This window comes from Symphalangus syndactylus, chromosome 8, assembly GCF_028878055.3.
Source record: "Symphalangus syndactylus isolate Jambi chromosome 8, NHGRI_mSymSyn1-v2.1_pri, whole genome shotgun sequence".
NCBI classification, from domain to species: domain Eukaryota; kingdom Metazoa; phylum Chordata; class Mammalia; order Primates; family Hylobatidae; genus Symphalangus; species Symphalangus syndactylus.
In genome coordinates this window covers 123,321,840-123,345,454 of record NC_072430.2, presented here as the reverse complement: position 1 = coordinate 123,345,454, position 23,615 = coordinate 123,321,840, and the positions used below count along the sequence as shown (strand labels likewise).

The window sequence follows — 23,615 nt, the reverse complement described above, 5'->3', positions numbered from 1 at the left end:
CCTCTCTACAAAAAAAAAAAAAAAAAAAAAAAAAAAAAGCAGCATAGACAATATTAAGAAACCACTATTTATTCTCTTATTGTAGGGAGCTGAATGGTGGGCACCCATTCAAAAGATGTATCTGTGTCCTAATTCCAGGAACTTGTAAATATTACCTTATCTGGTTGATGGAGTTTAGGAAATGCCACCCCAAAACATGACACTTTGGTATGTTGATTACTTTGGACAAAGGGCACAAGGTAATAGCAGATGCAGTTGGTGGGGGGTTTGTCTGGGTTCCTCCAAAAGGAACTCAACTGGTATGAATCCTTTCCCTGAGAATATTATCAACTAGGAAAAATAAACTCAGATCACAGGAGAGGAAACTGGAGGTTGACACTGTGCCCAGTCACCTATTCTCCTGAGGGCTGCTGTGAGATAATTTTATTTCCTGAGAGACTTTTATCTACAGAACAAGACCACTTTCATTCACCATGGAATTCCTCCCCTCACCATCCCATAACTTGAGTCTCCACCACCTCCCAGAAGTCCCAAGTTCCTATGCCTTTCTGTAGCTCAAGATGCCATATAAGCCTCGAACATCTGACCCTTCTTTGAGTCTCATATTTTGTAGGACACTTATGTGTATGTACAATATTAAATATCCTGTTAAACTTTTTTTTGTTTTGAGACAGGGTCTCACTCTGTTGCCCAGGCTGGAGTGCAGTGGCATGATCTTGGCTCACTGCAGCCTCTGCCTCTTGAGTTCAAGCGATTCTCATGTCTCAGCCTCCTCTCGTGGTGATTACAGGCATGCATCACCACGCCCGGCTAATTTTTTTTTTTTTTTTTTTTTGAGACGGAGTCTCGCTCTGTCACCTAGGCTGGAGTGCAGTGGCGCAATCTCGGCTCACTGCAAGCTCCGCCTCCTGGGTTCACGCCATTCTCCTGCCTCAGCCTCCCGCGTAGCTGGGACTACAGGCGCCCACCACCACGCCCGGCTAATTTTTGTATTTTTAGTAGAGACAGGGTTTCACCATGTTGGCCAGGCTGCTCTCCAACTTTCAACCTCAGGTGATCCATCCGCCTCAGCCTTCCAAAGTGCTGGAATTACAGGTGTGAGCCACCATGCCCAGCTTTTTTTTTTTTTTTTTTTTGAGATAGTCTCGCTCTGTCATCCAGGCTGGAGGGCAGTGGCACGATCTGGGCTCACTGCAACCTCCGCCTCCCAGGTTCAAGTGATTCTCATGGCTCAGTCTCCCAAGTAGTTGGGATTACAAGTGTGCACCACCATGCCTGGCTAATTTTTGTATTTCTGGTAGAGATGGAATTTCGCCATGTTGGCCAGGCTGGTCGCAAACTCCTGACCTCAAGTGATCTGCCTGCCTCGGTTTCCCAAAGTGCTGGGATTACAGGCATGAGCCATCACACCCAGCTGATAAATTTTTAAAAGGAATACGGTACATAGAGCCAAAATATTGATGATAGTAGGGCAAAATGCTGATGACAGCTGAATCTGTAGGATCAGGGTCTGGAGGTTTATTATGCCATTCTCTCTACTTTTATATGGTTGAAAACTTTAAGTTCCCCATTACCACCAAAAAAGTTAAAACACATACCTGTTCATACATACAAAATCAAACACAGGCACAAATCCTCAAACCTTCCAAACATTCTCTGGATTCCAGGCACTATACAAAACATTCACTCCAAATTCTCTTAGTACTCTGTCAGTCCCTTGTGCAATAATTGCTAGATGTAAAATTGTTGATACGGTATTTCTAATCCTTCAGACCGAATGCTTTCAAGGACATGGATGTGTTTTCTTGTTTCCACATAAAATGATCAACTATTGCTTTATGTGCTAGTCTAAAAAGTTTAAGTTTCTTTTCTTTCTTTTTTTTTTTTTTTTTTTGAGACAGAGTCTCGCTCTGTCGCCAGGCTGGAGTTCAGTGGCACAATCCTGGCTCACTGCAACCTCCACCTCCTGGGTTCAAGGGATTCTCCTGCCTCAGCCTCCTGAGTAGCTGGGACTACAGGCTTGTGCCGCCACGCCCAGCTAATTTCTGTATTTTTAGTAGAGACGGGGTTTCACCATGTTGGTCAGGATGATCTCGATCTCTTGACCTTGTGACCCACCTGCCTCGGGCTCCCAAAGTGGCCAGGATGTCATTTATTCCATTACAGTATTCTTCTTGTGGGATTACAGGCAGTTTAATTTCTTCTTAGCAAATTGTTTATGTACCAGATAGGAATGATATTTCAAGCTAGTATTTATTATTTAAAAAAATAAATAATTCTTACATAAGGTAACTCCCCTTAGTTTATCTTTTAGGAAAACAATCTAGATTTTAAAATACTGTATTTGCCTAGACAGGTCTTAGTGAAGTCAAGAGCATGGCTGACTGACTGCCTGGGTCCTAATCAAGGAATAGACACAGGAGATTTGAGCAACAGAATTTACAAGAAGAAAAGTGCTTCTAACGTCTTCATCTATCCAGAGCCAATGAACAATTTAAAGGAAATAGGAAGAATACTGTAATGGAATAAATGACATCCCAATATATAATCAGCCAAATCTAATGTGAAGGCTACTGTTCAAATGATCTGGTTTATTCAATCAAATTGTACCTCCCAAAAGTAGAGGGAACTGTTTTATATTAAGAATCTTGGCTGGGTGCGGTGGCTCATGCCTGTAATCCCAGCACTTTGGGAGGCCGAGGCAGGTGGATTACCGGAGGTCAGGAGTTCGAGACCAGCCTGGCCAACATGGTGAAACCCCATGTCTACTAAAAATACAAAAAACCTAGCTGGGCATGGTGGTGTGTGCCTGTAATCCCAGCTATTCGGGAGGCTGAGACAGGAGAATCGCTTGAACCTGGGAAGTGGAGGTTGTGGTGAGCCAAGATCATGCCACTGCACTCCAGCCTGGGCAACAGAGCAAGACTCTGTCTCAAAAATAAATAAATAAATAAATAAATAAATAAATAAATAAATAAATAAAATAAAATCTTTTTTTCAGATCTCAGCAACTTCTAAAAAAAAAATTTTAAATTTCATTCATTCTACCCTGATATTAAGAATCTTATGAGCAAGTCAACCAAATGCAGTAAGTAGACTTCATCTAGATCTGTATTTGAACAAACTAACTATAGGCCAAGAAATACTGAGGTCAGATGAGATATTTAATATTAAGCAATTGTTAATTTTTGTCAAGTACAGTACTATACTGTGGTTTTGATAAAAATGAAAAACAAAAGTCCTGATCTGCCACAGACGTATACCTAAGTATGTACGGATAACACTGTTAGCCAGGATTTGTTTTAAAATAACCTGAGTAAGGCTGGGGCAGTGGCTCACACCTGTAACCCCAGCATTTTGGGAGTATCACTTCATCCCAGGAGTTCCAAACCAGCCTGGGCAACACAGTGAGACCCCATCTCTATAAAAAATACAAAAATTAGTCGGGCGCCTGTAGTCCCAGCTACTCGGGAGGCTGAGGTGGGAGGATTTCTTGAGCCTGAGAGGTCGAGGCTACAGTGAGCCATGATCATGCCACTGCTCTCCAGCCTGGGTGACAGAGCGAGACTGTCTCAAAAACAAACAAACACCTGAATAACAAAATAGATATGGTAGCTGCTCAAGTAGTGATGGAGTACACTGAACTATCCTCTACCTTTGTGTGTGTTCAAACATTTCCAACTGAAAGACAACATGTTCACAATTGAACTTGTTCCCACCCATTATCACTCCACTGCTAGCCTTCCCCATTTCAGTTAATGGCAATTCCATTCTTCCAGTTGCTCAGACCAAAAACCTTGGAGTCATCCTTGACTGCTTTCTTTTGGTCATACCTCCACCTCCAATCAGTCAAGAAATCCTGTTTGTTCCATGTTCAAAATATATTCAAAATCTGACTACTTTTTTATCACTCCATTGGTATCACCCCAGTCGCCATCCAGGACACCATTGTCTCTTGCCTGGATTATTATAACAATAGCCTCCTAACTGTTCGTCCTACTTCCCTTTCTCCCCTACTCCCCATAGCCATTCACAAGACCAGAATGAAGAGTGATCCTTTTAGGATGCAAGGTAGTTCATATAATTCTCTGTTCAAAAGCCTTCAATAGATAACTCCTCTATTCAAAGTCAGAGCCCAAGTCTTCACCAAGGTCTACAAAGCCTACAACATCTGGCCCCCACCATTACCTTCCTGTCTCATTTCCTACTATTCTCCACCTTCTTTACTCACTTAATCCACACTGGTTCCTCATAGCTCCTCAAGCATGCCAGGCATGCTTTCATCTCAGGGCCTTGGTTTTTCCCCAAAATAGGTGCACAACTCACTCCCTCGCCTCCTTCGAGTCTTTTCTCAAGTGTCACCTTCTAGTGAGGCCTACCCTGACCATCCAACTCAGCACTCCTCATCCCCTTTCCCTGGTTTATTTTTCTCCATAGCTTTTATCACCTTCCTACATACTATTCTTTTAATAATTTCACTATCTCCCCGACCAGAATGGAAACTGTATGATGGGCACTGTTTTATCTCCTGTACCTAGAATAGTATCTAGCATACAGAAAGGACTCAAAAAATATACACTGAACTGAATTGAGATAATCTGGATAGGAGAAAATTATGGTGCTCCCTAGAAAAATATTATTTTTGCTAAAGTATAAACACTGTGGACAATGAAGATGAGGGTTAAACAAAATTTCTTATAAAAATAAGGGCATTTTACTTGTCTTTCATTTCTAAAACAACTGGAATTTAAGGAAAGACAGAAAGGAGTATCCTCATTTTATGGATGGAGAAATCAAGGCCCTGGAAGCTTGTTCTAAGCCATCCAATGAGTTAAGGTTTTCCAATGCTTCCAGTTAGATTATAATTCTAACAGGTCTGACTAAAAACCCTTTCTGGTAAATTGCACAATCTTTATAATAGCTATCCTTCTAAAGCAGCTTGGAGTCCCTACACATCAGAACTCCACTAAATATTAAAATTAGTCACTAAGTCTGAGCAACCTAATTGACCGCTCTGTTGAATCTTACCCTTTCCTATTTCAGCTCCACCGGCCTTGACTTGAAAGTAGGTAACCAAATATAGTTCATCTAGGAAGGGGGAAATTGGAAGGCAAGAAATTATATAAATAAGCTGCCAGACCAGGATCTTGTGTGAACAGGACACCAGCACCTCCAACACCACATAGAAGCTGAAAGAGGGGTTGAGCCTCCCAACCCTTTTCCTGGGAGCTTCAAGTATGGTGAGGCACGATTTTTATTAAAAGAGTTTACAAACAGAACTATTAAACACACACACATACACACACACACGTATACACACACACCCCAAATAAAGATACACTCTCCACGCCCACCCACAGATAGGAATGCTGGCTAAGGGATAATCCCTCAATAACAGGGACTGATAGCACTGATCCCCACAGCCTAGAGCTGAGACAGGCTCTATCTTCATCACTGTCCTGGGGCCAGCACATCTAAGGCAAAAACCTGCTAGGAAGATTAAAGGAGCTCCAGAAAGGAAGGTTTTTCCCTAAAGTCCGTGAGGCAGGTCCCTAGAGTTAAAGGCACATTATTGGAGAAAAGGCCCCTGGATGTAGAGAAGAAAGGACTCTTCTCTGGCACCAACAGCAATAAAATTTACTGGTTGAAAACATCCTGAATCTGGGAGAAGGAAGAAGCTTTATATATAAATCTCTTCTAGTTTCTTGTTCTCAGTTGAGTTGGCAGCTTATCTCTTTTCTAGTCTCTTTAGCTCTCAGTTGAGTTGGTGGCTTGTGTAGTAGAATAAGAAAGAGCTGGCAACCAAAGTTGGAGGCTGGACCTCAGGAATCTGGAATCACATGCTATGGGCTGGCCTCAGGAGGTGAATGAGTTTCCTGCAGTGTTTGGCAGAGGCAGGCCCAGGACTGCTGTGTGGCAGTGACTGATTCCCCAGACAGAGCAAGGCTAGTTTCTCACTGGCACCCAGGGACACCAGTACCTGTAGGATGGAGAGCAGATGATAGAACAGAACATGAGGCTCAGAAATGGTGGTGTCTGGGGCAGGTGCGGAGGACTCTCATTTACCCAGGAATTCCCACTCGAGAAGAGGAAGAAAAAGGAAATGGGCTCTTGGGGACTTGGAATAGACTGAATGGCAGAAGAGAAACCTTGGAGATAGGAATCATCAGGACCAGAAGTCTACTTCTATTCTCTTTGGTTACAGACCATGAAACCAAGGCACTAAGGGACACATATACTTGTCCCCAGGAAGACTTGACGAAATGCAGCAGTAACTCACAGTAAGCCAAAAGGTCTAATTCCTAGCCTTCGGTGCAGACCAGTGAGTTCTAACCTCATTACCACCAAGAATCCCATTAATTATTTTCCCCATGGATTGCACAAGATTCCTATGGGATCTTCACCGTCGGCCAGGCAAGGTGGCTCACACCTGTAATCCTGCACTTTAGGAGGCCGAGGCGGGCGGATCACGAGGTCAGGACATAGAGACTGTCCTGGCTATCACAGTGAAACCTCGTCTCTACTAAAAAAAAAAAAAAATACAAAAAATTAGCTGGGCGTCATGGCAGGTGCCTGTAGTCCCAGCTACTCGGGAGGCTGAGGCAGGAGAATGGCGTGAACCTGGGAGGCAGAGCTTACAGTGAGCCAAGATCGCGCCACTGCACTCCAGCCTGGGCGACAGAGTGAGACTCTGTCTCAAAAAAAAAAAAAAAAAGATCTTCACCATCCTCTCAAATTTCTGCTCTGCGTGAACTTCCCAATGCTACCACTTTGAGATGTCATAATTTGTATTACCATATGTAGATATCTGTGATTTCCAATGGGCTTTTTTTTTTTGAGACAGAGTCTCGCTATGTCACCCAGGCTGGAATGCAGAGGCATGATCTCAGCTCACTGCAACCTCCTCCTACCAGGTTCAAGCGATTCTCTTGCCTCAGCCTCCCGAGAAGCTAGGATTACAGGCACCTGCCACCACACCCAGCTAATTTTTGTATTTTTAGTAGAGACAGGGTTTCACTATGTTGGCCAGGCTGGTCTCAAACTCCTGACCTCAAGTGATCTGCCCACCTCAGTCTCCCAAAGTGCTGGGATTACAGGCAAAAGCCACAGAGCCTGGCCTACTGGACTCTTTATATACTGAAAATTGCGGTCAGGCAGGGTGGCTCACACCTGTATTCCCAACACTTTGGGAGGCTGAGGTGGGTGGATCACTTGAGGTCAGGAGTTAGAGACCAGCCTGGCCAACATGGTGAAACTTGTCTCCACTAAAAACGCAAAATTAGCCAGGTAAGGTGGTGCATGCCTATAATCCCAGCTACTTGGGAGGCTGAGACAGGAGAATCGCTTGAACCTGGGAGGCGGAGGTTGCAGTGAGCCAACATCGTGCCATTGTACTCCAGCCTGGGCAACAGAGCAAGACTCCATCTTAAAAATAAATAAGTAAATAAATAAATTAATAATAAATATACAAAGATTAGCTGGGCATGGTGACAGGCACCTATAGTCCCAGCTACTCAGGAGGTTGAGGCACAAGAATTGCCTGAACCCGGAGGCAGAGGTTACAGTGAGCTGAGATTGCACCACTGCATTCTGGCCTGGGCGACAGAGTGATATTCAGTCTCAAAAAAAAAAGAGTGGCTCACGCCTGTAATCCCAGCACTCTGGGAGGCCCAGGCAGGTGGATCACCTGAGGTTGGGAGTTCGAGACCAGCCTGACCAACATGGAGAAACCCTATCTCTACTAAAAATACAAAATTAGCCAGGCGTGGTGGCACATGCCTGTAATCCAGCTACTCGGGAGGCTAAGGCAGGAGAACTGCTTGAACCTGGGAGGCAGAAGTTGCGGTGAGCTGAGATCGCGCCACTGCACTCCGGCCTGGGCAATAAGAGTGAAACTCTGTCTCAGAAAAAAAAAAAAGAAGAAAAAAGAAAATTGCGCAGAAGAGGCAGAATAAAGTAGTGGTTAAGAGTATGGGCTCTGGACTCAGACTTCTGAGTTCAAAAGCCCAATCCTACACACTGTCCTTGTAACTTGGACAAGTTATTAAATTATTTGTGCCTCAGTTTCCTCATCTGCAAAATTAGGATAATAATAGTTTAAACCAGATAATAAAGGTAAAATGCTTAGCATCGTGCTTTTCTCATGGTAAGTCTAAAAAAAAATAGTCAGCACCTCATGGCACACAGAGTAAAACTACTCTCTCTCAACATCTCTTAGTCTTCCCTCATCTCCCTCATGCACAGCCTCTAGAAGAGATCAACTGTGGTTCTTGAGATCTCAGACATTTCTCAGCCCACTGGAGCCCTCTTCTAGCTCCCTTCCCTTCTCCAAGGCAGGAGATAGTAACTAGAAAACTCACTCCAAGACACTGTCCCTGGGAGAAATACGGCGTAAGTTTCTCCATGTCCCGATTCCAATTCCTTACAGATGATCTCAGAAATGTTGTCAACTATAGGGGCCCTGATCATCATGGTTCATAAGTGCTGTAGGGTATACCTGATGGATGCCAGGCTCCTGTTGCAGGCTCCGGAGGGCAATGAGGGCGGCCTCCTTCACATTTGGCTGGGGGTCTCCACATGCCATCTCTAGGAGCCGCTGGGGTACTTGGCACTGTAACAGCTCCTCTCCCAAACCTTCAGGTCCCAAGTTGCCCAGAGCTGATGCAACATTGCGCCGGATACCAGCCTGAGGATCTTCAAGCAGCTGGGTCATACTGGGCACTGCAGCTGCCAGGGCAGGTCCCAGAGGACCAGCCTGGTAGGCTGCATTGCCCACAGCAAAGCTGGCGCTGCACCGCACAACAGGATCCTTGTCTCCAAGCCCAAGCAGCAGAAGGCTGAGCAGTCCAGACTGGCTCTGCAGTGCCCCACGCAGGGCCACGCTGTGTTGGAGCAAGTGTCCCAGGAGCCTATAAGTGTGTGCCCGCACAGAATTCTCTGGGTGGTCCAGGAGGCTGCGCAGGGGCCGATAGGATTCATCAGAGCCAGCCAGAAGCTCTTGGATAAAGGACAAGCGGCTGGGAGACAGGACCCTGGCGGTATGGGCCAGCAGAGAAAGAAGGTCGGAGGTCAGCAGTGGCTGGTCACTCAGGAGGGCAACTGAGAGAAATGAGACGATGGTTCTAGGGGAGGCAGCCACTGTGTTCACAAACTCGTTGAGAGAGGTGGGATCCATGAGGGCCAGGCGTGTGAGGAGGCTGATGGGCAGCTCCACTTGTGTCAACGGAAGATGGTAGCAGCAGACCTGAGAGAACAGGAGGTAAAAGGATTCAGGGAGAGGGAGAGTATATGCAGCTAGAAAGAAGCCCAAAACCTGGGAGAGAGAAAAGCCAAGCTATGGTGAGAAATGCCACAGAGAGCTAGAAGTCCTGCCCCACAGCACTCCACATGAGACATGACGTGGAGCCTGAGAGAGCAGGTTCTTTCCAAGATCATTCCTTACTTTGCAAGGGCTTGGTCTCTGCCTTCAAAGACCCACTGTGAAAAAACAAAAAGAAACAACAAAAAAACAAAGACCCACTGTGCAATGCCAAGAATTGCCAGAAACATGATTCCTGGCCAAGGAGCTGAGTCTTCAGTGCCTAGACTAGGATGTTCTCCCCAATGAGCACCAACAGAACCAGGTGATGGACTGATGGAGAGGAGGAGGCACCAACCCAGCTCCCACCACATGCCTCTGCTCAGGCCTGAGTACTGTCTCCACGCCAACTTTTGAGTCAAGCCAGCTGTTCCACGCTTACAGGAGCCTAGAAGAGCCCTGGAGCTGCTGGGAAGTAAATTAGAGGATACAAGGTTGGCTATCTTCCTCTCCCACCTTCATACTAGCTGCCCAAGTACCTGCAGCAGATGGGCTGCAACTTCTGAGTCCCTGAGGTCAGCCAAGACACCTATAAGGAGGTCAGCATCCATGTCCAGCGCAAAGGGGAAGCAAAGGAGCTGGCAGACAGAGAGCACCACGACAGGGAGAAACTCAGACCCATGAGGCCTAAGGAGAGGAATGTCGAAGAGACTTGGTCTTGTTCACTTAACCTTTATCATTCCTCCCTCCCTCCTCCAATTCCTTTGCCCAGCTCCCCTTCTACAATCTCAGCCACTACTTAGGTTTCCAGCCTAAACCTGATCTCATCTTTCTTGCTTTATAGCTCAATCTGTCAGTAACTTCTTTCCTGCCTTCTTCTCTCTCCCTCCCCATTGCTGACTCTGTGGCTGTCTTCTAGCTCAAACTCACGCCTGGCGCAGTTGATTCAGGAAGCTCGGGCAAAGCAGATGCTTCAGGATGGACATGAGGATACTTCCATGCTGGGACAGGCAGTTCAGGCATAACTGGGGCTCCCGGGTAAAGGTGGCCATGGCCAGGCTCAGCAGGGCTGCCATGCCTGGTAACACCAAAAATGGAGACCCAGTGGAACAGGCAAGAGGCCCAGATACCCCTGCTTCCCCACAACTCCCAGGGCTACACCTATTCAGTCCCTTCCCCATCTTAGAGCAGCTCTAGTGCAGACACTGCTTCCTGTTCCCAGGCAAAAGCAAAAAAAAGAAACCTCTGTGGGTTAACCCAGTTCTGGGCTGCCTCCTTTTGAAGAGAGATCAATGCACTCCAAAAAAGGATACTGATAGAAAGATACCCTGGGGAGAAATCAGTGTCCAGTCTGGCTCAGGGCTTGGTGGACTGGATAGCGAAAGCTCCCCTTCCTGTGCAGATGCTTCCTCGGGGAGCCTCAGGACCACGGAGAAGCGGTGCCACAAAACGGTCCACATTTCTGAACTGGCCACATCCCTGATTAGGCTAGCCTTCCCCTGCTAGAGATAAAAGTGAAAGAGGGTGGGGGGAAAGACAGAAGTCAGGAGTCCAAATGCTTTTATTCATTCCTGTCCCTGACTTACAAGGAAAGGAAGTCCCAGAAATAATTCCTTCTGCTTTCCCACATAGTATTTCTCTGTCGTCTTATTTCATTTTCTTATCAAATCTTAACCCTCTGACCTCACAACTCATGTGTATGTCTGCTAAAACCCAGGGAATTCATTTTATCCCCCACTGGATCCCAGGGGATGCAGCAAATGGTTTCCTTCGAAGGGTCAGTACTGAGGGCAGGTGGGGAAGTTCCAAGGCTATCACAGGCACAGTAGCTTGACAGGGGAGGCTGTGGGTTCCTTCTTCATTCCTCTGGTCCAGAGGCTGCCCAAAATGCCCAGTTCCTCTCTCTTTACTTCCCATCCATCCCAAGATACATCTGTACCTCAGTGAGGAGCTGCAACAGAAGGATAAGGAGGCCATCATAGAATCCACAACTACCTGGTGGAGTCAACCGAACCTGTCAGAGAGAAACAAGAAGAATGCAGGTGCCTAAGAGGAATGGGGTGGCCGTTAAACCAAGGCAGCTCAGTGATGGTGCCATGGAGGGAACAGATCTGAGAGTCAACTGGAAGGTAGAATATATGGGGCCTAGGGGAACCATTTGGGTGGGGGAATAATGGGGAAGAGAGAACAGTCACTGATGACTCCCAAAGTTCTGACTTAGACTTCTGGATGAGTGTTAGTGCTATCACTAGTGATACAACCTCTCTGAAGGTTAACTTAGTCTAGAAAAAGCAGATGAGTATTATTACATTGGTGTGTCTATATTTCAAGTGTGTTGTGGGATAACATGTGAAAATGTTTTATAAATTATAAAGAATTCAGCCACCATGGTAGCTCACGCCTGTAATCCCAGCACTTTGGGAGGCTGAGGCCAGGGGATCACGAAGTCAGGAGTTCGAGACCAGCCTGGCCAACATGGTGAAACCCCGTCTCTACTAAAAATACAAAAATTAGCTGGGCATGGAGGTGTGCACCTGTTGTCCCAGCTACTCAGGAGGCTGAGGCAGGAGAATCGCTTGAACCCGGGAGGCGGAGGTTGCAGTGAGCTGAGATCACGCCACTGCACTCCAGCCTGGCGACAGAGTGAGACTCCATCTCAAAAAAAAAAAAAATTCTACATATATAAAGATGACAGGCCAGGCACAGTGGCTCATGCCTGTAATCCCAGCACTTTAGGAGGCTGAGGCGGGTGGATCACTTGAGGTCAGGAATTCAAGACCAGCCTGGCCAACATGGTGAAACCCCATCTCTACTAAAAACACACAAAAAAATTAGCCAGGCATGGTGGTGTATACCTGTAATCCCAACTACTTGGGAGGCTGAGGCAGGAGAATCACTTGAACCTGGGAGGCGGAGGTTGCAGTGAGCCAAGATCGCGCCAATACACTCCAGCCTGGGCGACAGAAAAAGACTCCGTCTCAAAAAAAAAAAAAAAAAAAAAAAAAAGGCTGGACATGGTGGCTCACACCTATAATCCCAGCACTTTGAGAGGCCGAGGCGGGCGGATCACACATGAGGTCAGGAGTTTGAGACCAGCCTGAGCAACATGGAAAACCCCATCTCTACTAAAAATACAAAAATTAGCTAGGGATGGTGGTACATGCCTGTAATCCCAGCTACTCGGGAGGCTGAGGCAGGAGAATCACTTGAACCCAGGAGGCAGAGGTTGCGGTGAGCTGAGATCATGCCATTGCACTCCAGCCTGGACAACAAGAGCGAAACTCCATCTCAAAAAAAAAAAAGGGATGACAATAATTTGATTATAAAGTCTATCCTTCCTTTTACAAAATGAAAGAAAGATGAGTTCCAAAGGGTCTAAAAATGAAAGGAAGAAAAGTCCTGGGAAAGGAGAAAGCAGAAAGAAGGCTACATAATGGACTGAGTTCCTGAAGAATTCACAGGCTGTCAGCCACCTTTTCCATCTGTTAAGAAGAACAAGTGGGAAAAGCAGAGTGGAGGCTGCAGTCAGAGGTGAAGAAATTATGCATTAGGAAGGACTCTGCCAAGAGCATGAGCTTCTGGAGGAGGAGAACAAAGCAGGCAGGGTTCTCACACTACTCAGAAAACTCAGGTTAGTCACCCTTCCTCTTCCCTTCCCTCTCTCACTCTCTAGAAGCCCTGCATATTAAAAAGAAATCTAAAATCCAGATCAATCTGGGCTCAGAGGGGCCTATTATCCGGCGACAAATCTAGAAAAGGAAGGGCTCCTTGATTCCTTTTCCATTCCTCAGTTTACTCCAGGCTTGCTGGCATTTCAGTCTTTTCACCTTGAATGCAGTCCTAGTGTCTGACTCAGAGAAAACATGTCTGTGCCCTCCCTGGGGGGCCTCACCTCTGCAGGGGCAGACAAGGCATGTGTGGCTGCAGCCATCCATTCCATGGGCTGGAGGTCAAAGGTCACCCCTTGCTGACCAAGCTGTCCCAATAGACAGGCTGCTGCACTCTGTGGGAGAGGTAAAAGAGGAGAAAGAATGTCCAAATCTAAATGGCATTCAGGACAGGCAGAGAGGATTTATGTCTCTGTACTGGTCCAAAAGAATGCCTCCAGAAACATATGCAAATTGGACAGTGACTCCCCCACTTCCACAAGGGGTAGATGCTAGGGTGAAAAGGGGAGGAGGGTGAAGGTTAAAAACTTACCACAAGAGAGACGACGTGCGAATGGGTAAAGAGAGTAGCAACGTCACTGCCTAGCTTCTCCATTCTAGAATAAAGAGATACATCAAGGGATGCAGCTGTATTAAATGAGGTTGGAAAGCAGCCTCCCCTCTCCCTTGAATGGCGTTCTTCACCTAGGCTGCATGTCTACCTCCAAGGCACAAAAGTTTATGGGAGTCTAGGTCTGTTCTTTGTAGAGAAAGCTTCACACTGTCTATCCCAATTCCTCCTAAGGATACGCTGTAGGGTACCATTCCCCATACTCTTTGTGAGGGTTAGCTATGTGGCTAGAAGACTTCTGTGGAGACACCCTACTTTATGACTTACCCACAAGGCAGGTTTTGGAGCCGAAAGACGAGAAGGGAGAGGAAGTAGAGTGTCACTTCAGTAGACTCTTCCCAATCTACTACTTTTACCTACAAAGGAAACCTAAGATATCAGAACAACCTCTGGCTGAGACAGTGGGGCCACCAGGGGAAGCCCACCTGTGCTGCCGGCTTACCTCGCCCTGAACCAACATAAACAGGGATTCCAAGGCCAGGGGCTCCTGCCCTAGAAGACGGCACAGGCGCTCACTGACAAGGCAGCAGGAGTACAGAACCTGAGGGAGAGGGAAGGAGTCTGGCAGTGAGGCAGAGCAGGCCCCGGGCTCCAAGATGGAAGGCTCAGCTGAAACACTGGCCAGCCCCTCAAAAGATCTGGTACCCACACTCGGGAGTGTGAGAGAACCCCCTTCTGCCTCTTGCTGTGAGATAGTGAGACAGGGACCCTTCTCAGTTCCGCTGAGGACTGGCTAACAGTGGGGTCCTCTCAGTTGAACAGATTTAAAAGCAGAAAGGAGTCTTCCAAGGGGGTGTCTCAATTGGTCTCTCTCAGTCTCTCTCTCTTTTAGTCCTCGTCTCTTGGTCTGTCTCTGTTTCTCTCCCTGTCTGTACTGGGAGTTAAAAATAAAGCTGTGATGCCAGGAGTTAAGAGAATTACCTTGAGAAGGTGCAGGCACAGGATGGGATGCTGCAGGCCAGAGATGAGGGATGGCCTGAGCTGGCTGCTGTCTTCAGTTAGCTGATTTGCCAAATGCCAACAGATCTATAGAGACATACCTGAAGGCTCAATCCTATCCACATTATTACAACCCTATTCCTCACATATGTCCAAAATGATCAGGACTCTCAGTCTCTTCCTAGTCACTCTTCCCACATTCACCAGAAACCTCAGACCCCATTCTATTCCCAGTCTTCATCACCAATAGAGAACCAAAAGTCATGGCCTAGTTTGGCCCCAGTGTAGCCAGGAACAGAGGAAAGGATTACTGACCAACAGAGATCTGGAAAGCTGAATTCTCAGCCCTTGAGGAAGCATCACTGGAGGTTTCAGATCAGCTGCCCCACCACCTGGGCAGTTTATCACTGTGCTCTCTCCCTCACCAACTGGCCATGGGCTCTGGGATTCTGGCTATATCATGTTCTACAAATGGCCCAGGGTGGGAGCATCTGTTTCTGGAAGTACTAAAGGAGGGGCTTAAAAGCTTGTTTTTCTGCCTTTCTGAAAAACTGGGGCTAGCCTCCTCAACTCCTCTGGCAGTAGGATGAGAGGAACAAGCAATTGTAGCTCGGACCTGCTCCTTGGCGTCCCAGCAGTCGGGCAGTCCCACAGGAGCAGTGCATATGGCTGCCAGGGCAGAGGAAATGGCTCCAGGTATATCCTCACTCTGCTCTCGCAGTGGCTGGCTCACTTGTGGGGCTCCTATGGAGAAAAGCAAAGAGTAACTCCAAAGGCCTGAGGCTCTTGCCCTAGACAATAGCACCAGTACTCACCGACATGGCAGCAGGAGTAGGGAACCTAAGGGAGTGGGAAGAATGCAGGATGAGGTCTGTTTGTTTCCCTCAGATCCCCATTCATCCTCTCAGTTCACAGTTATTTATTGAGCACCAACTAAATGCCAGGTGCTATCTAGGTGATGGCAATAGAAGGAGCAGAGCCTGACCTATGCAACAAGTAAGTCAAGAGAACCTCCCTTCTCTACTCTGGTTACCTAGGGGAGTGTGGATAGGGAGCTGTGGAACTGTCAAGCCGTGAAGGAGCCCATCCAAGACAACCTGCTGTGTCGTCAGCAAGCTGGAGTAAAAGGCTTTGGAGATGGCCCGGCTGTTCCCATCCATGGCTTCACACAGGACAGTAAAGCACTAAAGGAGACAAGTGCAGAGGTAGCATCAGGGCATCAGAAGACTGGGCTTAGTGCAAAAAACAAGAAACCCTGAGGATCTGAGGAAAGAGGACAAAAACCAAAGCAAATACGTGTCTAATTTTAAGCATTCTTCACATCAAAAATGCATTAGAACTGCTTTCATTCATGCTTCAAGGACAATAATTTTAGGTGTCAATCCTTCTATTCTCTGATCATCTGCTCCCTAGATGATGTTTCTCAAAGTGTTTTTTATAGACCATGAGTATAAGAATTCCTAGGGGTCAGGTGCAATGGCTCATGCCTGTAATCCCAACAGGGGATTGGGAGGCCAAGGCAGGTGGATCACTTGAGCTCAGAAGTTTGAGACAAACCTGGGCAACATGGCAAAACCCTGTCTCTACTAAAAATACAAAAAAAATAGCCAGGTCTGGTGGTGTACACCCACAGTCTCAGCTACTCAGGAGGCCGAGGTGGGAGGATTGCTTGAGCCTGGAGGGTGGAGGTTGCAATGAGTCAAGATCATGCCATTGTACTCTAGCCTGGGTGACAGAGACAGACCCTGTCTCAAAAAAAAAAAAAGAAAAAGAAAAGAAGAAATCCTAGGGATTCCTGGGTCCCTCCCAACTCAGTCCTACTGATTCAGAATTTCAAGAGGTAATTATTCCAAACTTCCCATTCTATTCATAGCATATGACATGAGAAGTGCTGGCCAATAACATGAGTCACTGCTGGCCAAAATGTAGGTGAGACAGTAAAAGCTTTCTGACTTGAAAGGGTGAGGGATATTAAAACAGGATCTCAGACCAGGAAAGTTTGAGTGAATGCTAGCGGAGGAAGTAGTCCAGATCTATGTTCCCAATTACCAGTTTTAACAATGACCAGGCAATTATTTACTTCCTTACAAATATATGTTCCTCTCTATCTCCTCTGAGGTTAGTCAGAACACAGCTATTTTCTCATTCAATCCTCCATTCTCCTGTCCCTTACCTCCAGGATCTAGGGAAAAGAACTGCATAGTTTACTAATCCTCAGGACAAACAAGGTTAGACAATACTAGATGATCTGCAAGTCTTTTCAAGAAGAAGTAGTTCTATTTGTGGTCCCCTGAAATATGCCAAACTGCTTAAAGCCTCTGGGCCTTTATATATGTTACTCTTTCTGTATAGAATTTCTACTTTGTGTCTCATTTACGTGGCAAATTGCGATGTATTCTTCAAATGCTAGCAGAGATGATTTCCTTCTTCAAGATTTCTTCTATGATGCTCCAAATAGTGTTAACTAAAACTTCTTCAGTGGTTAACTGCATCTCCTTCATAAAATACAGCAGTGCTCTTGTATTGTATGCAAAGTTCTAATGTACTTTTCACTGTTGTCCTTAATCCCTTTACCTCTCCCCTGTTAAATTATCCCTAGTCCCTTGAAGGCAGGCACTTTTTCTTACTCACGTGGCATATGTCATGGTGGGAATTTAACAAATGTTTGTCGTATTAACTTGATCTGACCCTACATAGTCATAAGAAAGGGGATGGGAGAAACATGGAGAATGATAGGAGACACAGAAATCTGTAAGTGGGGGCAGATTACCATGAGGCTGTCCCTCCGCAAAGTCTGCTCAGAGTCATCTGGTTGGGCCAGCAGTTTCCCCAACAGGTCCAGAAAGAGGTTGGCAGCCTCCTGAAACACCTGTAGGCTGGGGGTGGAAAATGAGCCCATGATTTCTTATCTCTCTACTAAAAGCCTGGATGTGGTGAATGGGTCAGTCCTGGGCAGGTACGAGAATCTCTGCAAAGGGACACATCAGAATGTTCCTCCCTTCTCCCTTGCCACACACACACATACACCCTCCAAGCCCCTTCTTTGCCATTTTCTCTAGGTCATTCACATATTTTTTTTCTTTCTTTCTTTAATCCACTTGGCTTCCTGGAATAGGTTATTCACATCTTGACCTTTCCATTTTAGGACCATGGTGACTGCTGACTCTTAGAAACTGTAAGTCTTGAGGCCAAGTTGAAGCTGTCTTAGGGTCCTTAAAAGGACTATGAGTGGCCGCTCAGCTGATTCCTAAACCTGTAACAAATCACAGCTTCTTCATACTTGGCCTGTTCCTAAATGGGAAGGGCCCATGGGGTAGAAACAGAAGCCAAACTTGCCAACAATGCAAAAGCACCTCTTATCCTACCTGTCACTTGTCTGGCTCCTCTCCAGATTGAAGGTACAGGCAAAGTAGGCCTGAATCACAGCCATTAGGTCCTGTAAGAAGGTCCCATACCAAAATTGCTGCCCGGGAAAAGGAGAAGAGAGTAAGGGCAATGTGAAGGATGGAAACAAAGAATAGAAAAAAACAGTAGAAAGGGTGTATAGAGACCCAGTCAAGTTGATCAAACAGAAAGGGACAGAAGAGAAGTATGGGCAAAGAGAGAGTTCTAGGGGGTAATAGAGAATCTGCCAATGGGCTGTAAACAGCCTGGATTAAATGTGTCTTGTTTGGCCTGAATAGCATTTTGGAGTATAGGAGGTTCTATTTTTCAAAAATCTTTTTCTCTAAATTCCTTAAAATCACCCAAGATTAATACTCATCAACAAAGTGCAGCTTTCCAGCTGCCTCAGCCTAGGCCCTATTAGGCATTTACACTGACTCTGAAACATTCCCCATCCTCTCAGCCCAGCTACAGTAGGACACAGTAGGGGGAAGTAGAGGTTTGGCCCCAAACACATTGAGTCTCTATCCCAGCTCTTCCACTTGTTATCTCTGTGACCATTTACAGATTAGTGACTGTGTATGAGTTATCTCTGAATTTTAGTACTCTGCTCTGTAAGATCAGGTCAATGAAGCCTAGGATCTAACATTTCAAAGCACAGCGCTCTAAATATTTAAAAATTACACATAAAAATTTGGGTTTCTACCTTTTCTTAGAAAACTAGAAGATCTGGCTAGTTTTCTCAGGCCCATATTTCCCTGTGGCAACAATGGGCTGGAGGCTGAGGAAAGGATGCCTCTCCTCTATTTAGAGGAGGCATGTGAACTCTAGTTCATCAGATTCCCCACTACTCATATAGTCACACGCATAGCCTACTTCATGGCTGACCTTATCTGCCTGGCCCCAGAAGGCATTAGAGTTTGCAATTAATAGTCTACTAACTAGAAAGAGGAGGAAAGAAAATAAAAGGCAGTCAGACCAAAGAGAGATTGCAATCTGAATGAGATAAATCCAAGAAAAAGAACCTCTGTGAGTCTTCAGAGGCTTCTGGCCTGGTGCTTACCTGCTGGAGGCTGTTGCTCTCCTGACTGTGCCTGAGTAGACTCAGCAGCAGCCCAGGAAGCCCTGCCTCCCGGCAGAAGGAATACAAGGCAACAGAGTCACTGCAGCTGGACAGAAGACTGTTTAGGACCCGGAATGCAGGCAGGATGTGGGAAGCACCCTCCAGGATGCCTTTCAGGATCTGGGTGACATGAGGGAAAGAGGCAACGATTGATATTTTCAGAGGTAAAAGAAGGAGAACTACACATACCAAGCATCCCCAAGCAGCTGGCAAAGCAGACTAAATGCTTGCATTCCTTTCTTTGCAAGACTAAAACACAGAGAAGGAAAGCAGGGAAATAGGGGAACTGTACCAGGGAAGAAGACAATAGATGGTCAGGTTACCTAACACAGAACACCAGTGACCAAGGGGTAGGGGCCTCTCCTCAGGATCTCTGTCAGACTAAGTGCCATTCCCATCTGCTCCCTCCCTTCTCCAGCCCTTCACCTTAAAAACAAAAAACATGTGCACCGCACATGCTTCTGAAAATTCAAAACAATGCATATAAAACAATATTATTCAACCACAGAAAGACAAAACAACATTATTCAACTCTAGATCAGGGTTGAATAATGATCTATGGCTCACAGGTCAAATCCAGCCTAACATTTATTTGTATACAGCCTGCTTGCTAAGGGTAGTATTACATTTTTATTTATTTATTTTTGTTATTTATTTTTTAAGACAGAGTTTCACTCTTGTCCTCCAGGCTGGAGTGTAATGGCGCAATCTTGGCTCACTGCAACCTCTGCCTCCTGGGTTCAAGTGATTCTCCTGCCTCAGCCTCCCAAGTAGCTTGGATTACAGGTGCCCACCACCACACCTTGCTAATTTTTGTATTTTTAGTAGAGACGGGATTTCACCATGTTGGCCAGGCTGGCCTCAAACTCCTGACCTCAAGTGATCCTCCCACCTCAGCCTCCCAAAATGCTAGGATTACAGGCGTGAGCCACCACGCCTGGCCAGTATTGTATTTTTAAATGGTTATTCTTCAAAAGAAGAACATTTACACCAAGTATTTTATAATATGCCATTAGCTGTTCTAAATGTTGGCATCTGCTCATTTAATATTTACAATAACCCTGTGAAATAAATACAATTAGCCATTTTATAGATGAAGAAACTGAAGCTTCTGCATAGGTCAAGTAAGTAGTCCAAGATCACACAGCTAATGAGTAGTGCAGCTGGAATTCCACCAGAGGGAGTCTTATCCCCACACTGCAAGTGATACAACACTAGGAGGAAAACGTGTTAGTGCCAAAAGACAAGTGCAAAGTGCCAAGCCAATTCGATGAGGAAAGGAGAGTTCTTTTCCACAAATGGTGCCAGGACAATTATATATCCACACGCAAAAACGATCAACTTAGATCCTTTCCTCATATTATGTACAAAAATTAGCTCAAGATGGATCAGAAACCTAAAGAGCTAAAACTATAAAACTTTTAGGAAAAGAGAAAATCTTTAAGAACTTGCATTTGGAAAAGATTTTTTTTTTTTTTTTTTTTGAGACGGAGTCTTTCTCTGTCCCCCAGGCTGGAGTGCAGTGGCGCGATCTTGGCTCACTGCAACCCCCACCCCCTGGGTTCACGCCATTCTCCTGCCTCAGCCTCCTGAGTAGCTGGGACTACAGGCGCCCGCTAACACGCCCGGCTAATTTTTTGTATTTTTAGTAGAGACGGGGTTTCACCGTGTTAGCCAGGATGGTCTCGATCTCCTGACCTCGTGATCCGCCCGCCTCGGCCTCCCAAAGTGCTGGGATTACAGGCTTGAGCCACCGCGCCCGGCTGGAAAAGATTTCTTATACACAACATCAAAACCATGAACCACAAAGGGAAAAAACAGTAACTGAACTTAATCAAAATTCGACATTTTTTGCTTCAAAAGACACTCTTATGAGAAAGAATGAAAAGACAAACCACAGACTGGGAGAAAATATTTGCAAATCACCCATCTGATAAAGGTCTTATGTGACAATATACAAAGAAGTCTTACAACTCAATAACACAAACAACCAAATTAAAAACTGGGCAAAAGATTTGAGATATTTCACCAAAGAAGATATACAAATGGCGAATAAGCCATGAAAAGATGTTCAACATTCATCATTAGTGGAATGTAAATTAAAATAACAATGAGATATTATTTCACACTTACTAGAATGGCTATAGTAAAAAAGTTAGACAATAACAAGCGTTGACAAGGATGTGAAGAAACAAGGACCCTCATATAATACTGGTGGGAATGTAAAATGGTACAGCCACTTTGGAAAATTGTTCAGCAGTTTCTTAAAATGTTAAATATAAATTTACCATATGACCAGCAATTCTACTCCTATGTAGTTACCCAAGGGAAATAAAAACATTTATCCATACATAGACTTGCTTGTGAATGTTCATAGCAGCATTATTCATAAAAGCCAAAAAGTGGAAACAACCCAATACATCAATGTCTAATCAACTGGTGAGTGGATAAACAAAATGTGATATATCCATATAACGGAATACTAACCAGCTATAAAAAGGGGAATGATGATTAACTGTAAATGGGGGCTGGGGGCAGTGGGTCACACCTATAATCCCAGCACTTTGGGAGGCCAAAGTGGGAGGATTACTTGAGCCCAGGAGTTCCAGACCAGCCTGGGCAACATGGTAAAACCCTATCTCTACAAAAAATACAAAAAATTAGCTAAGCACGGTGGTGCATGCCTGTAATCCCAGCTACTTGAGATGCTGAGACATGTGAGTCCCTTGAACCAGGGAGGCAGAGGCTGCAGTGACCCAAGATAGTGCTACTACACTCCAGCCTAGATGACAGAGTGAGACCCCATCTCAAAAATTAAAAAAAAAAAAAAAAAAAAAGGCTGGGCGCGGTGGTTCATGCCTGTAATCCCAGCACTTTGGGAGGCTGAGGCGGGCAGATCACAAGATCAGGAGTTCAAGACGAGCCTGGCCAAGATGGTGAAACATCATCTCTACTAAAAATACAAAAAAATTAGCCGGGCGTGGTGGCACGAGCCTGTAATCTCAGTCACTCCGGAGGCTGAGGCAGAGAATTGCTTAAACCTGCGGGGGGCAGAGGTTGCAGTGAGCCAAGATCACACCACTACACTCCAGCCTGGGCGACAGAGTGAGATTCCATCTCAAAAAAAAAAAACCGTAAATGGGTATGAGGGATTTTATTGGGGTGATGAATATATTCTAAAACTGAACTATGATAACGGTTTTAAAATTGGCAAATTTACTAAAAATCATTTATCATACATCAAAAAAGTGTAAATCTTATATATAAACTATACCTGAATAAAGTGATACAAGCAACACAGTTTAGCGAGTACCCAGGAAGGAAAAGCACTGTGTTTCAGAGGAGCAAAGTAAGGTTTTGTAGCAGGGAACACTAACTTTACACTAACTTTGAATGTTAATTAAGCAAAATGTCATTCCTCTCCCCAGCAAAATAACCTTATTCTTCTCACTAGTGTACCTGTAGTACAAAATATTGTATATTTAATTGTTACATTTATATTTTTAATTTCATCAATAAAAAATTAGTGAAAATGTGTTTTCCCTCATTATGCAAGTACTTAACATAATATCCTGGCCGGGCGCGGTGGCTCAAGCCTGTAATCCCAGCACTTTGGGAGGCTGAGGCGGGCGGATCACGAGGTCAGGAGATCGAGACCATCCTGGCTAACACGGTGAAACCCCGTCTCTACTAAAAATACAAAAAATTAGCCGGGCGTGTTGGCGGGCGCCTGTAGTCCCAGCTACTCGGGAGGCTGAGGCAGGAGAATGGCATGAACCCGGGAGGCGGAGCTTGCAGTGAGCCGAGATCGTGCCACTGCACTCCAGCCTGGGCGACAGAGCGAGACTCTGTCTCAAAAAAAAAAAAAAAAAAAACCATAATATCCTCCATTTTTGCCTGGTGGCTCACAATGCCTAAAATATTTACCATCAAAAAAGTTTGATCCCTATATAGTAGGTATTTTTCCCTTCAGAAAAAGAAACCTGAGGGCTGTACTTAACATAATATCCTCCATTTTTGCCTGGTGGCTCACAATGCCTAAAATATTTACCATCAAAAAAGTTTGATCCCTATTCTAGTAGGTATTTTTCCCTTCAGAAAAAGAAACCTGAGGGCTGCTCTTTCTGTGTTACTAAAGGAGGTTGGCAAACCTCCTCAAACTAAGCAGATAGATTGAGGAACTGGAAAAGGACAAACTTTCTCTTTCTCCTGAAGTCAGTGTATTTCAACGCTCCATCTGTGAAAACAGTCTTGATCCCATCCACAGTGTCTTTCTGCCCATTACCTGCCCTCCAGCTTCATGCAGCTGACTCTGGATGCGCTGGCAGAAGTCAGGATTGCACAGCAAGGTGAGAGGAGCCTTCAGTTGAATAGGCACAGGCTCAGTGGTCTCTAGCAGGTGCTGCCACTCATTGTCACTGTCTGGCTCCTGAGGCAGAGGGGAGTGGAAGGGGTCAGGAGTAGTGTGTAAGTCTAAGGTAGTAGATCCCAATCAGTAGAAACCATGGGGAATCATGAAGTAACTGCAAGGAGCCAGTGACCCCTTTAGCACAGATGTATATCTTCAGTCACCTGCTAAAAAATGTACAGCTG

General features: G+C 45.5%; 1 protein-coding gene across 4 annotated transcripts in view; it reads right to left on the bottom strand.

Moving 5' to 3' along the window:
- Window positions 1–5,147: 5,147 nt before the first annotated feature.
- STK36 (serine/threonine kinase 36) overlaps window positions 5,148–23,615 on the bottom strand; it is a 31,500-nt gene continuing 13,032 nt past the window's right edge. The window contains exons 11-27 of one of the 4 annotated variants that reach the window (XM_055290661.2): window positions 23,308–23,451; window positions 18,963–19,142; window positions 17,881–17,978; window positions 17,286–17,391; window positions 15,549–15,699; window positions 15,132–15,259; window positions 14,498–14,602; window positions 14,019–14,117; window positions 13,844–13,932; window positions 13,499–13,562; window positions 13,191–13,301; window positions 11,238–11,312; window positions 10,626–10,800; window positions 10,229–10,376; window positions 9,838–9,985; window positions 8,498–9,244; window positions 5,148–5,980 (exon numbers count right to left, since the gene is read on the bottom strand). In XM_055290661.2, the coding sequence (XP_055146636.1) occupies window positions 5,837–5,980; window positions 8,498–9,244; window positions 9,838–9,985; window positions 10,229–10,376; window positions 10,626–10,800; window positions 11,238–11,312; window positions 13,191–13,301; window positions 13,499–13,562; window positions 13,844–13,932; window positions 14,019–14,117; window positions 14,498–14,602; window positions 15,132–15,259; window positions 15,549–15,699; window positions 17,286–17,391; window positions 17,881–17,978; window positions 18,963–19,142; window positions 23,308–23,451 (2,712 nt within the window). In that variant the 3' untranslated portion in view covers window positions 5,148–5,836. Of the gene's footprint in view, window positions 5,981–8,497; window positions 9,245–9,837; window positions 9,986–10,228; window positions 10,377–10,611; window positions 10,801–11,237; window positions 11,313–13,190; window positions 13,302–13,498; window positions 13,563–13,843; window positions 13,933–14,018; window positions 14,118–14,497; window positions 14,603–15,131; window positions 15,260–15,548; window positions 15,700–17,285; window positions 17,392–17,880; window positions 17,979–18,962; window positions 19,143–23,307; window positions 23,452–23,615 lie in introns of all 4 variants that reach the window. The other 3 variants (XM_063645087.1, XM_055290663.2, XM_055290664.2) reach the window with 3 other exon arrangements.